At 41.5% G+C, this 14443-nt stretch overlaps 1 protein-coding gene across 4 annotated transcripts in view; it reads left to right on the top strand.

Moving 5' to 3' along the window:
- The window catches only part of LOC114641362 (butyrophilin subfamily 1 member A1-like), a 994484-nt gene that overhangs the window by 643335 nt on the left and 336706 nt on the right, over positions 1-14443 (top strand). For 3 of the 4 annotated variants that reach the window (XR_007934785.1, XM_051926436.1, XM_051926438.1), the window contains exon 9: positions 8037-8063. Coding sequence is in view for 2 of the 4 variants with exons in the window: in XM_051926436.1 (XP_051782396.1) it covers positions 8037-8063 (27 nt within the window). In the remaining 2 variants the exon portion in view is untranslated. Of the gene's footprint in view, positions 1-8036; positions 8064-10609; positions 11417-14443 lie in introns of those variants that run through there. The other variant, XM_051926437.1, reaches the window with a different exon arrangement.

The following is a 14443-nucleotide window of genomic DNA, read 5'->3' as shown; positions in this document are numbered from 1 at the left end:
TTCTCTTGGAGAGCTTTTTTCATTTCATTGAAAATGAAAGCAGCAGCTGCCCAAAATATGTAGCTTTCTTATTAATTTTTCAACATTGTGTAAAATAAATGTATAAAGTAACATAAAAGGTTTAAATACTGGTTATTCTTTTACACTAAAATATTACTACAGAGATACAAAAAAAGTAAAATGGATATGTTCTTTTTTCTTTAAGGAGATTAAATATTACTGAGAAAGAGAAAAAAAAAAATTAAACAGCCAAATGGGGGCTATGCATACGAACTTAAAAGGTTTAAATAAAACAGAAATATATATTTTATTTTTACTGCTTAACTTGTGGAGGGTGTATCCTGTAGCAAAGCCCTAACTTTTTTCGTGAAAGCCCGTTTCAGTCAATAAGTCTTATGTGTGTGTTTATGTATGTGTGTATATATATGTAGATATGTGTATATGTAGATATGTATATATATGTATATGTATATAAATGTTTATGTGTGTGTGTATATTATATATAAATATATATATATATATATATATATAAAAGACAGCAACACTTATAACAATGACAACACAATTACATTGACAATCATGTTACGTTATTTTTAAAATGTTTCCTTTTTTTTCATAACCTCTTTAACACACTACTTCTCCGCTGCGAAGCGCGGGTATTTTGCTAGTATATATATATACACACACATATATATATATATACACATACAGATATATATATATCTGTCCACCCTGGCCATCGGACCTTACTCCTTTCTATGTTAACTAATGTTGTCTTATTTTAATTTCTTATTTGTCTTTTATTCTTCTTTTCTTCGTTATGTAAAGCACTTTGAGCTACTTTTTGTATGAAAATGTGCTATATAAATAAATGTTGTTGTTGTTGTTGTTATATATATATATATATATATATATATACACACACATATATATATATATACACATACAGATATATATATATATATATATATATATATATATATATATATATATATATACAGTGGAACCTCGTTCACGACCATAATTCGTTCCACAACTCTGGTCGTAAACCGAGTTGGTCGTGAACCGAAGCAATTTTCTCCCATAGGATTGTATGTAAATACAATTAATCCGTTCCAGACCGTAGAAACTGTATGTAAATATATACATTTTTTCAGTTTTTAAGCACAAATATAGTTAATTATACCATAGAATGCACAGCGTAATGGTAAACTAAATGTAAAAACATTGAATAACACTGAGAAAACCTTTAACAACAGAGAAAACTAACACTGCAATAGTTCGCGCTATAGTGCTAGGAACCGCTCACTAAAAACACTTTTTTTAATGAGTTTTAAGAACAGGGGAAAAAAGGAACATTTGAAAAATCCGTAATTTAATAAACCACCAAGAAAAGTAACACTGCAACAATGCAGGCTACGAACCGATCACTGGAAACAGAACTGAAAACAAAAACAAGCCTTCTCTAACTTATGCGTCCCTCAATCGCTCTGTGTGTGTGTGCGTGCGTCTCTCTTTTGCGAGCCTGGAGCGCCTGTGTGTGTTGTCACGCTTGGGTCACAGATTTGCACAGAGACACAGGAGGTTGTAGAAAAAAAGGAACTTTATTTAAAGCACTGCAAACAAACATTTGTCTCTTTTCAAGTTTAAACGTGCTCCATGACAAGTCAGAGATGACAGCTCCGCCAGGAGCACAGATTGTCTGAGAGAGAAAGAAGGAGAAGCAAGCAACCAATTTAACAAACTGAAAGAAGCCCGTGCAGGCTTTTTAAGAAGGCGGAGCACCGCACGAGAGGCATATTATGCGACAGAGCCGGCAAGAAGGGAAAGGAGGAATGTTAAGGTAGTCTGTCCATGTTTCTTAGGGGTTTTCCCAGGGGCGTCTGTATTCTCTGGGGGTGCGATCAGCTTTGCAGCTCACAGTGTGTCTGTCTAGAGCGCTCCTGTGTGTGTGCGCACACGCCTCTCTCGCGCGTGTTCCTGTGTGTGTGTGTGTGTGTACAGCCCTCTGTCTCTTGCGCTGCCTCTCTGTGTGTGTGTGTGTGTGTGTGTGTGTGCGTGTGCGTGCGCGCTCTCTCTCGCTCGCTGCACAGGAAATGCACAGGGAGAGAATGAACATCAACAAACCGAAAGGGAACCTGGCTTGTTCGTATACCGAGTGTTTGGTCGTGAACCGAGGCAAAAGTTTGGCGAACTTTTTGGTCGTAAACCGAGTTGTACGTGTGCCGAGACGTTCGTGAACCGAGGTTCCACTGTATATACACACACATATATATATATACACATACAGATATATATATATATAGCAAAATACCCGCGCTTCGCAGCGGAGAAGTAGTGTGTTAAAGAGGTTATGAAAAAGTAAAGGAAACATTTTAAAAATAACGTAACATGATTGTCAATGTAATTGTGTTGTCATTGTTATGAGTGTTGCTGTCTTTTATATATACACACACATACACATATAAACATATATATATATACACACATACATGCAGTTTCAATAACATAGAAATCAATATAAACAATATTAACATCATTATTATATGAGAATATGAAGTAATATATAAGAAGCACATTTCATATAAATATAAATTATTAAACAGTAAAATCTTCTTCTATAATACGCTACCGTGGCTATTCGTTTGTCTGTCCAGGATTTTAAATCACCTGTAGCTCGCAAACCGTTTCACCTATTGACTTGAAATCTGGTACACATATAGAACGTCACGTCTGCTATCCGCTTTATGGGTGATGATTGTATTACTCTTTTTATCCATCCATCCATCCATCTATATTCCAACCCACTGAATCCGAACACAGGGTCACGGGGTCTGCTGGAGCCAATCCCAGCCAACACAGGGCACAAGGCAGGAAACAATCCTGGGTTTTTATCTTTATTTTATTTTATTGTAGAATCAACTCCTATCTGCGCACACCAGGGCGGCCGTGGGTGGATGCGTATGGTGTATTCACTCCACGTTATCGTGCATTGCGCTGTCAGTGGTATTTTGATTAAAGAATTTGAACAACATATAAGAAGTGTATAAATTATTAAACAGTAAAACATTAAGATTTAAGAAGTAAAGTTACATTAAGTACTACTGCAGTGCCTTCGGGTATACCTCATTTTTTGTTTGCCCATTACATGCTTAAATGTATACATTTTTTGGTGCACCTACCCGAGAACACGTGACATATAACCGAGCGTGGGAGAAGCATGGATTTTAAACACGCGTTGAGTTCATCTGCTGGTCTCCCTCGTGGAATAACTGGTAATGTTTGACTAAAATCTACAGCGAGTAAAACGACATTACCTCCTATTTTTTTTTTTACGATCTCTGAGATCTTGCTTTTTTCGGTTCAAGGCTTCATAAGCTCTTTTATGTTCTATGGTGTACTTATCCCAACCCATCATCTTTGAATGTTGCAAGACTTTCGCCTTGTATGTAGATCGGGGTAATTACATTCATTGCATTCCTAGTCTGAATCACAATCTGATTGTATGGGTGTTTACCTGGCACTGTAGGGTTGCCACCCGTCCTTTAAAATACGGAATCGTCCCGTATTTGAGAATGAAATTGCGCATCCCATTTTGAATCAATACGGGACGGGATTTATCCCGTATTTTTTTTTATCATTTTTTTTTTAAAGCAGCGTCTCATGCAAATCATCCCACACGCATTTTATGAAGATGCCTCCTTTCCTACTTTTGATTGGGTAATACTTGATGTCATCGTTAGTTTGATTGGTCTTTTTAACTGTCCAGTGAGGAGGGCGGGTCTTTTAAGTAGAGTCTGCAAACTGTTGGCACTGAGATGTGGCACCCGCTGCAGTATGCATCCCTTATTTTTTTGTATTAAAAGTGGTAACCCTACCTGGCAGGTAACACTTATGTTTGGTCATGAAGTCGTCTAAAATACACCACGTGCCCTCTTTTAATTGTGAGAAGCAGATATATATAGCCAAATTCTCGCGCTTCGTTGCAGCGAAGTACTGCTTTCAATTTTTTAAGAAGAAAATAAAACCTTTTTAAACGGATCGAAAATATACCAATAACAATTTGTTAAGGATCTGTTTTTTTGTGAACCTCGCTTTCACAGCTGTCACGCTACGGCATGTGTTTCGTTTATTTGACAGTATGTAGATCGTGGTAATTAAATTCATGGCATTCGTTTTCTGAATCACAATCTGACTGTATGGATGGTTACCTGCCAGGTTACGCTTGTGGTTGGTCAGGAAGTCGCCTTACATCCGCCACGTGCCCTCTTTCTGTTTCCAGAAGCTGATCAAAGAATGGTTTTAATAGTTTACTTTCAAATAATGCAAAGAGTATGCGACACGTGTTTCTCCTTAATTCTGGGCTCATCAGGCATACACACTCACTGCATCCCCTCTCGAGAATTGAATATCGTCAGCGCCAGAGTTGAAGCCCCTAACGTTGCGGTCAGCAAGTGGGCTAACATCCGCCATGTGCCGTCTTTCAGTTGCGAGAAGCAGATCATAGAATGGTTGAAACTGTTGCCCCTAACGTTGCGCTACGGCGTGTGGTTCGTTTATACCTCGTGTCTTCTCATTAAACTTTTATCTCGCGAATATGTTATTGCAATCCGCAGCGGGAGCGTTTCTATAAACTTAATTTAAACTTACGTTTTACACCGTGCTTTGTTTCCCTTATGAACATGCTTGTATGCTTCACTCGCTCCCTTCTCAATTGTTTAATGAATTTTTTGTTCTTCGCTGTTTGCGGCTCCTCCTTCATTTGTCCCTACTGCGTTCATAGTCTTTTCACGTGATTACGTGGGAGGCGTGATGACGTGACACTCAACTCCTCCTCCCACGGCCATCGAGCTGCCGTCCATTACAGTATATTGTGAAAAAAGAGGTTCCAGTTATGACCATTACGCGTTGAATTTCGAAATGAAACCTGCCTAACTTTTGTAAGTAAGCTGTAAGGAATGAGCCTGCCAAATTTCAGCCTTCCACCTACACGGGAAGTTGGAGAATTAGTGATGAGTGAGTCAGTCAGTCAGTGAGTGAGTGAATCAGTCAGTGAGGGCTTTGCCTTTTATTATTATAGATGTACCAGAATCTGTATGATTTAATTGTTGCTGTGCGTCGTCATAAACTATGGGAGGTTTGTAAGGAATCAAAGCACGAAGGAAACGAAGCTGCTCTTTAGTGAGGTTGAATATTTTATCAGCGTTTAAACTGTCATAGACATGAATTACAGCACCATCATAATAGGTACACACCCAGTGAGTCACTCGTTCAGTAGCTGCAGAAGGTAATATTTAAATATGTTTTGCATTTTGTGGAATGGGCATTATAGGTATGTCAGGAGTCCACATTAGCAAAACCTCTTGAGGTTGGAAAATCGTATGCGCAGCTAAAATTTCGTTGAATTTGCTCATGTGATCTGTTGATAAATAATCATTATTTAACAACTCATTCATTGCAAAATCTGACAGTGGTAAGATCACTCCTTCCATAACACTAAACACAAACACTAAGTAGACACTAACACTAAAAAACGGCAACACCGCCGGGAAGAACACTAAATGAGATAAAGTAAAAGTCTACTAAACGTCTTTATTATAACTGCCTTATTGTAGCAGGTAAGGGGACGCTGGTGCACACTTGTTGTCGCCGCTCCTCCCTGTTAACAACACTTTTCGCAAAATTTGCCTTAATTCTGCACTTTCTTACGCTTGTTTTATTTCGTTTATTGTACGTATAGTTCGTGGATACAGCTGACTCGAATTGTATGGATTTGGCTTAATATTTACAGATTTTATGGACTGCACTTTACTGGGAACAGCTGAGTCTGTGGATCACGGGACGAGACCTACGAACATTTCTTTGGAACTGGCGATCTAGCACCTCAGGATGATCTGTCTCTGTGATTATATTCGCTATGCTGATCTGCTCCCGTTTCATCTTACAGTACCTTATGACCGGGAACTGATCTGATGTTCATACTAACCTGGCCTATGGCTTCGGGGCGATCACACCTGAAATTACCAAGCGTTACTGTTTATGGCTGTGTATTGGAACATCCAAATCCTGCTTCCTCCTCCTGCTGCTTGCTATCGCCGCTCACCTACACTACCACACCCGCCTGTCCTACCGGCTCCGTTGTGCTGTCCTGCTTCTACACTGCTATCAGCTAAGTATCACTCACTATTTTAGGACTTAGAGTACTGAGAAAAGTGCTATACAAATGTAATGAATTATTATTATTTATTATTAAACACTAAAGTACAAAAACAAAGTAGAAAGTAACACTAAACCTCAACACTGCCGGGAACACCGGCACACCGCATCTACTAAACACTAAGAAACACTAAAGGAAAAAATACTATTCAGTAAGTACCGCGTCTACTAAACAGTAAATCAGTAAAAGAGAAAGGACTAACCGCGTCAACTGCAGAGCTCAGCTCGGAGCGAAATGAAGTGAATGAAATGAGGTGAATGGGAGGGGAGATGATCACGTGACTCCCCCACCTGCCTTAACTCTCCGTCCCTCCACAAACATAGTCTCTCGGATCCCAACTCTCCTTTCGCACACCGCATCTACTAAACACTAAGAAACACTAAGTAGAAACACTAAAGGAAAAAATACTATTCAGTAAGCACCGCGTCTACTAAACAGTAAAGGAGAAAGGACTAAACACTATGGAAAAAGAACGGCAAGACTACGTCAGCTGCGGAGCTCAGCTCGGAGCGAAATGAAGTGAATGAAATGAGGTGATTGGGAGGGGAGATGATCACGTGACTCCAACACCCGCCTTACCTCTCCATCCCTCCACAAACACACAAACACAGCCACACGGATACCAACTCTCCTTTATATGTATAGATTATGAAAATGTTTTGTCTTTTACTCCATATCTGAAACTGGATTCGTATTTGATAATAAGTGTTTTAACTTTCTTAGCCTGCACCTGCATCTGCCCCCATCTCACCCTGAGGTGCCCACTGTGCTGTCCTCTCCTATCTTATTTACGCCCACTCAGTAAGGTGCTTTGTGTTTTCTTCTCATCTTCTTCTTTTATTTTAGTCCACTCTTCTTATCGTTGGTCCATCTATCAGATTAATGCAGTTTGAGGGTCCTGGGGCTCAGACCCTACCTCAGTAGTACTGGACACAACACACAAGTCCTCCTTATCCTTTGTTTGCTGTTGTTTTTATTCTAAAGCTCCGTCTGTTCCACTCAGTCTGATTATTAAACATTTGGATTTCTGTCCTCACATTTGGATTCACCACATTGGTAGTTTTAACTGTAAACCCCTAAGAGTGAACAGGACCCCGTGAAGTGGGCATCACATGTCACCTAATAGAGGTTCAGTCCTCCACTGTCACTCTGATTTCTCAATTCACACAGCAGTTTGTTTCTGGACACTGACACTCAGAGAGTTGGCACTGAGGAGCCATTTGAACTGACAATGAAGTAGACAAATAGCAAGGCCATAAGTAGGAGACAAACTGGTGAAGACGAGGGTCTTCTGGCACATGTCTTATTGTATTACAGTCACACTAATTTACACCTGCAGTGTTCATTTCTGTGGTCACCAGAACACGGTCAGAAGTCTCACTGCTAGGACCTCCACTCCTAATAAACATCAATAATTCTGTTCCTTCTCCATCAGACGTCACGCAGATTCAAAGCCAAAGGCCAGTAGGCTGTTAATTCTGCAAATCCATTTTCAGTCTGTGCTTGGCACTCCAGCTATTGTCATGTCCATTGTTCTGCTGTCTATTATAAGGGGTCTTTATGAAGGACATTTGAAATGTAAAGATATTCTAAGATGTCAGAAGAGGAAAATGAAAGTAAATGAAAGTTGTGAATGAGAACTGAAGAGATGATGTTTTAAGTTGACCACCTGATTATTCACCCAGTAACGCAGCTCTCTTCTTCTGCAGAAAAGTCACAACGCGTCACGAATGCAGGTACGATATTTGAACTGGGGGTCTCTCAAGTCTCACTCTTGATTGGACTCATTAAGTTTATTTATTTCTTTATTATTTTACAGAATGGAGGAGAATATGCAGCTCAGCAGGTACGGTTGATAAGCCAGTCGTGACCTTAGGATGAAGTTCTCATTTTCTGTGTCTTAGTCTTTGTGTCTTCATGTTAAACGTGTCACCTTCATGACCATGAGAAGCAGCACCTTGAGCTCTGTGACTGTCCCCCAGGTCTGAGTTAATGGCTGAGGTCCCTCTGTGTGGGTGACATGGTGACACAGTGGTAGTGCTGCTGTCTACCAGTAAGGACACTGGGGGCTCCTTGTGTGGAGTTTGCATGTTCTGCCTGTGACTGTGTGGGTCTCCTCCGTGTGCTCCAAAGACATGCAGGTTAGGTGGTCCGGTGACGCTCAGTTAGCCCTGATGTGTGTCTGAGTGTCTGCCCGCTGATGGACTGGCGTCCCGTCCATGGATTGTTCCTGCCTTGCCCTGATGCCTGCTGTGCCCCTCGACTCTGCCCTGGATAAGCAGGTTATGACAATGGATGTCTGCTTGTTCTGTGTGTTTAAAGGCAGATGAGCTGCTAGTTAAGGAACAGGAAGACCTCAGCCTGTACTGCCCCCTGGTGGTCTCTGTGAATATCGCTAGTTATCGTATTCCTATGAAGTTCCCTAAACAATCCTCTGTCATTAATAGTTGGATTCTCCTTGGCAGGTGGACATTACTTTATTTTGTGTTCCAAGAACATCAGACAAGTCAGTAAAGACAGAACTAAAGACCGGACCCTCCTCGTGCAGACAGAACTCCTCAGATGTCTTCCTCGGTACAAAGGACACTCGTTTGTCTTGTAGACTTTATTCTCAGAAGGTCATTTTGATTCGGTGGTCTCGTACCGATTAGCACTGCGTGTCATTGTCACTAATCCTGCTACTTAAAGACTCCATGATGTCCCTTCTGTCACTTAGGACCCTCTTGTGTTTCAGTGCAGACCCTTACTCAGGCCCACCATGAATTTGCTACATTTCCAGCATGTCGATGTTGAAGTATTTGTGAGATGACAACACTGAGGACACACTTGAGGTCTTCACTCACAACGTTTGCACTTTTAAAGTAAACTGAGTGCTGCTGAGTCCTCACAGGGCCCGCTGTCCATTTTCAGACCCCTCAGTGTCCAGTGCTGTCCCCTCTTTAGTGCCACTTTGTGTTTTGTCCTGCTGTCCTGTCCTTTGTTGTCACCTTGTATGTCCTCTCGTCCCCCCTCTCCTTATTAAAGCCCCCCTCACCTGTACTGACCGGTCACATGGTGTCCCTGCTGACTGATGACTTGTGACACTTGTGTATTTGAGTTCATCCTCATCACTGACAGGCGGCCATCTTGTGTTGTTAGAGTCAGTGTCATAAATTCAGTGCCCCCCCGTTGTCACTTCTGATAAGGAACTGAGAAACATAAAATGGGGGGTCTGCTAAATAAAAGGCCACAAACGCAGTGTAAGGACGAGAAAAGTGACAGAATGACCGACAGAGCAGAGCAGAGCAGCACAAAATGAATCAAAGTGGACAGGAATGACAGGAACAGGAGGACAACAGGCCAGGGGGGACATGAGACCCTCAGGTTAGTGACGACAAGTCTGAGAGCTGCTGGTGAGTCTGTGAACGAGTGCCAGGCCTCACTGGTGGTCTTCTTGTTTGTGTCTTTAACAAATCCTCGCTGTGTGATTCGTCTTTTATTAAAATGTCACCGTTCTTGTGCTGTTGAGGTCACAGCGTGGTGATCAGGCTCTTTAGGGTTAAATGAAGATAAAATGGCAGACAGGCGAATGGAGGAGGTCAGAGGTGAGACTACACAGGGGGGCCGAGCAGTGACACAAAGAGACACATGAGGGGCTTGGTGGGCTTTGGTTTGTAGAAATAAAAACTCAAACATGAGAAGTGAACACGAGCTGTTTGACGTCTTTGTCTTTTTAATGTTCAGGTCCTTCAAGGAGTGTAAATGTGTTGTTGTCTTCCTCAAGTCCCCTGATTTCCTGACGTCTTCCTCTTTTCTTCTTTCTTCTCCTCAGCTGATGTCACTTTTGACCCTGAGACTGCACATCCATATCTCATTGTGTCTGAAGACGGGAAAGAAGTGAGACAGGCAGACACACGGCAGAGAGTGACGGACAATCCAAAGAGGTTTGACCGCTGTGTTAATGTCCTGGCCAGAGAAGGATTCACGTCAGGGAGACACTACTGGGAGGTGGAGGTCGGGGGGAAGACTGAGTGGACTTTAGGAGTCACCAGAGAGTCGGTCAACAGGAAGGAGGTTGATTATCTGAGCCCATATAATGGATACTGGACTGTGTGGCTGAGGAATGAGAACGAGTACGCGGCTCTCATTGGCCGTCCTCTCCACCTACCCCTGAGAGTGAAGCCCCAGACAGTGGGGGTCTTTCTGGACTATGATGAAGGTCAGGTCTCCTTTTACAATGCCCAGTCCCGCTCTCACCTGTACACCTTCACAGACTCCTTCACTGAGCCCCTCTATCCGTACTTCAATCCTGATCTTAATGATGGTGGTAAAAACGCGGCCCCTCTGGTCATCTGCCCCCTGCGCACACACTGACCCCTCAGTATTAATGTCGTCTGTCCATCTCTGTGTCAGGTCAGAGCAGCACAAAGCTGATGGAGACTTTCTTTAACATCAGACCACCGAACTCAAAGCCCCCCTGAGGTGTCCTGCTGTTTGCTGCTCGTCTGATTTTCATTTTCAGGATTTCTGTGTTTAATGAGACATCAGGACTGAACACTTGGGATTTTTAAATGGCGTCGGATCAAAGCGTCGGCTCCATAATCAAATGTGAATCTTTATAATTTGATCTGAGGGTCTGAGAATGAACAGAAATCCTGAGTGTGCGTCTTTAATTTGACATTCAAAGAGGAATTCAACAAAGATGGTTGTGTTCTCCACAGCACTGGATTGGTTTTCTTCTGTCTTTGTGTGACATCACTTGCTGGTGGTCAGTCCTGATGACCCTGAGGTGCCCACTTTGTGACATTAAAAGACTGAGAGAACATGAAGAGTGTGAGCTGAGCAGAAGAAATCCGAGACCCTGAATATCGAGACCACCGTCCATTTTGTAACTCGCTTATCTAATTCAGGGTCACAGGGGGCTGTCAATGTGGGGGGGACAACACGGATAAGAACCAACCTACGACACCAGAGCTGAAGGCCGGACCACCAATCACTGTGCTACTACGAGACCACCAGTCAGACAAACATGAATTCCTATCTAGCGTTACATACTTCTATTGTTAAACGTGGACTGAAATACACAACACTGTAAGTCTGTGAGAAGTTCATCAACACTGAGATGAGTTTGTGATGAAATGAAATAAAACAGAAATGAAAATAAAGAAAGGCAGGAATTACAAAAATAAATCATCGACATCAGTGAGGTGTCCTCTGTGATAAAATGGCTTCTCGTGAACTTCTTTGAGGGTCCACCTCACAATCTGAAACTCAGCGTCATTTCAGTGACACACACAGGTGGTCTGCTGCAGTGCTGGAGTCGGAGTGTGTTACAGAAATGACAACAATAAGTTTAATTCATGAACAGAGTGCTAGACGTGATGAAAAGAACTGAAGAAACAGAATTAAAAAATGGACAACTTCACAGAAATCAGAATTCAGAATTGTGCGTGAATGGCACCCTCTTGTGGCCATTAAGTGTAATTAAAATAATGAAAATGGACCAAGCAAAATGACACCTTTTATTGGCTAACTAAAAAGATTACAATATTCAAGCTTTCGAGGCAACTCAGGCCCCATCTTGCCTGAAGAAGGGGCCTGAGTTGCCTCGAAAGCTTGCATATTGTAATCTTTTTAGTTAGCCAATAAAAGGGGTCATTCTGCTTGGCTTTTCTCTACATTCATAATGGCTAACACGGTACAACACCCTAGTACTTAAAAATGGACCCAAATTCATTAATCCAGTCCTCGTCTGAATCAGTTTATTTATTGTGCATTTGAGTGTGAAGGCGTATGTGAGACTCAGAAATGTCACTTTGCCTGTAATTTATAAATGAACTCAAATAGAGTCAGGCACAGAGCTGCAAGTGTGTTTGTCTGGTGTTACCAGTTACAAGGGGATGTGCGACTGGGAGAACTGGGAGAAACGTCATGTGACACCAGGAGAATACACCAACTCCACAGAGACGCTGAGCATGATGGGATTTGAAGTCTGGAGCTGTGAGGCACTGGGCCACTTGGGGGCTTAATAATAATAATAGTAATAATAATAATAATAATAATAAAGTTAAATTTGTTGAACAGAAGCCTCTACAAATACACGTTGGCCTGCAGCATGAAAGTTGACGTCACTGAAGATTTGCTGAGATGACTTTTGAGTTGTAGATAAACTCGTGTCATCAGCGTGATCTTCATGCTCTTCCTCTCACTAATCACACTCACTGCTCTCGTCTGCACACAACACCACACACATGTCGGGGTCTCACTGTTTGTATCTTTGACTTTCTTTCATGTTAATGAAACTCTAAACGTGATGTTTCATGTTTGTCAAGCAGACAAGTCAGAGTTTCCTGTAATCTGCACACTTGTCAGTAAACCTGAACTTGAATGTTTGCCCATCTTCTCCTTTCTTGGAGGAATCTTTTGGAAGAAGAAGCTGTCAGGTTCAACATGAATGAATAAAACCTTTGCTGTATGTTGGATTTTCACACCCAGATAGTGAAATACGTGACACAGAAAATGAAGAGCAGCAGAACAAAGTGTGACAGGTGAGGTGTGACTTTGAGGAAGGCCACCCAGATATGCCATTAGATGGAACTTCATGCACTTGTTTGTGTAGATGAAGAAAACTTGAAAAGTTATGTCAAGACTTATGCTGCTTGAGTTTTTAAGAAAAGTAATTTCAATGACGTGTGTCTGAGGAAAAATTGTATTTTTATCTTTAAAGTATTAAAAGATCAGATTTATGTGACTTTCATGCCTGATAAACACAAAAGGAGAATTGCTGGATTTCAAATTCCACTGTTAATTCTGTGCGTGTCCACACATTTCTTCATTTAAACATCAATCCCACTGATTTGTGTGGCTGTCTGTTTTTATGTTTTTCTTTATTTGTATTCCTAATATTAAAGACTCCATTCATCCCTAAATAAAATAATTATTGTGTTAAGTTGTCAGGATGTAGACTCAGACTCAGTGTCCACAGACTACACATTTAACCCAACAATACAAAGCAGCTACCAAGACTAAAACTATCTATCTTTCTATCTATCTATCTATCTATCTATCTATCTATCTATCTATCTATCTATCTATCTATCTATCTATCTATCTATCTATCTATCTATCTATCTATCTATCTATCTATCTATCTATCTATCTATCTATCTATTATATAGTGCCTTTCATATCTATCTATCTATCTATCTATCTATCTATCTATCTATCTATCTATCTATCTATCTATCTATCTATCTATCTATCTAAAACTTCTCGTTTCTACTCCTTTCTTTTCTATTTTTCCACAGCCCGCTATCCCCACCTAGTGGCACAAGGACAGAACTCAACGTGCTGTAAACACATTTAGATTTTAACGACAGCTGTGTACTTCACTGACACCCTTCAGATGAGTCCTTGACTTGTGGCAGAAACCTCCATCCAAAGTGACTTACAAATCACAACGATTGATTTCATAATTCAGTCATAAAGTATCCCCCCGGTGGTCTCATGCCAAGTCAGATCTTTTCATTCGCTCCTCTGATTTAGATGACAAGACGTCTCGTGTGTTTCAGGCTCTCCGCTGTTTTCTTTTTTATTGTCCAAATCTCCTGATGGCTCTGAGATGACAAGTCGACTTCCATTTGTGAATGTGTCTGCCCCTCAGCTGGAGTTTTTGGACCTTTTCATGTCAGATTTGCTCAAATCTCAATAACAAACAGGATGGTCCTGCTGAATGCTGCATCAATGAAATTCCCAGTAGCCATTGCAGTGTCACTTGTCACTTTGCTGCCAGTCTCCACCGCTGTGAGCCTTCTGTCTCTAAACTGAAGATGAAGACCTGATGAAGCAGAGCGCCAGAGCACATTTGTGTTTGTGTCGTCACACACCAACTTCAGAGACCTCTTGTTATATTGTGACGCCATCACGTCTGTTACTGAATGGTGAGGAGTGATGAGTGGACCCCGCTGAGTTCACTTCACCTCAAGGTGGGCAAAATCGTGGAAATGATCGGGGACTTCAGCAAACTCAGTGAAATGCAGTGACGTCAGTGGAGAAGGAGAAACTGAACCAGTGCTGAGTGGGCTCTACTGGTGTGGTGGTCTTCTAAGTGACCCTGAAGGAGATGGACACATCTGCTAATATGCTTGCCAGACTAACCACTGTGCCACCGTGCCTCCCTGAGATAAACTTAAATGACTACTCCACTCAAAAATGATTTTTTTATATTTATTACTCCAATGTAGTTTG

Source organism: Erpetoichthys calabaricus, chromosome 4, assembly GCF_900747795.2.
Source record: "Erpetoichthys calabaricus chromosome 4, fErpCal1.3, whole genome shotgun sequence".
Taxonomy (NCBI): Eukaryota; Metazoa; Chordata; class Cladistia; order Polypteriformes; family Polypteridae; genus Erpetoichthys; species Erpetoichthys calabaricus.
This window is presented reverse-complemented; position numbering and strand designations above follow the sequence as displayed.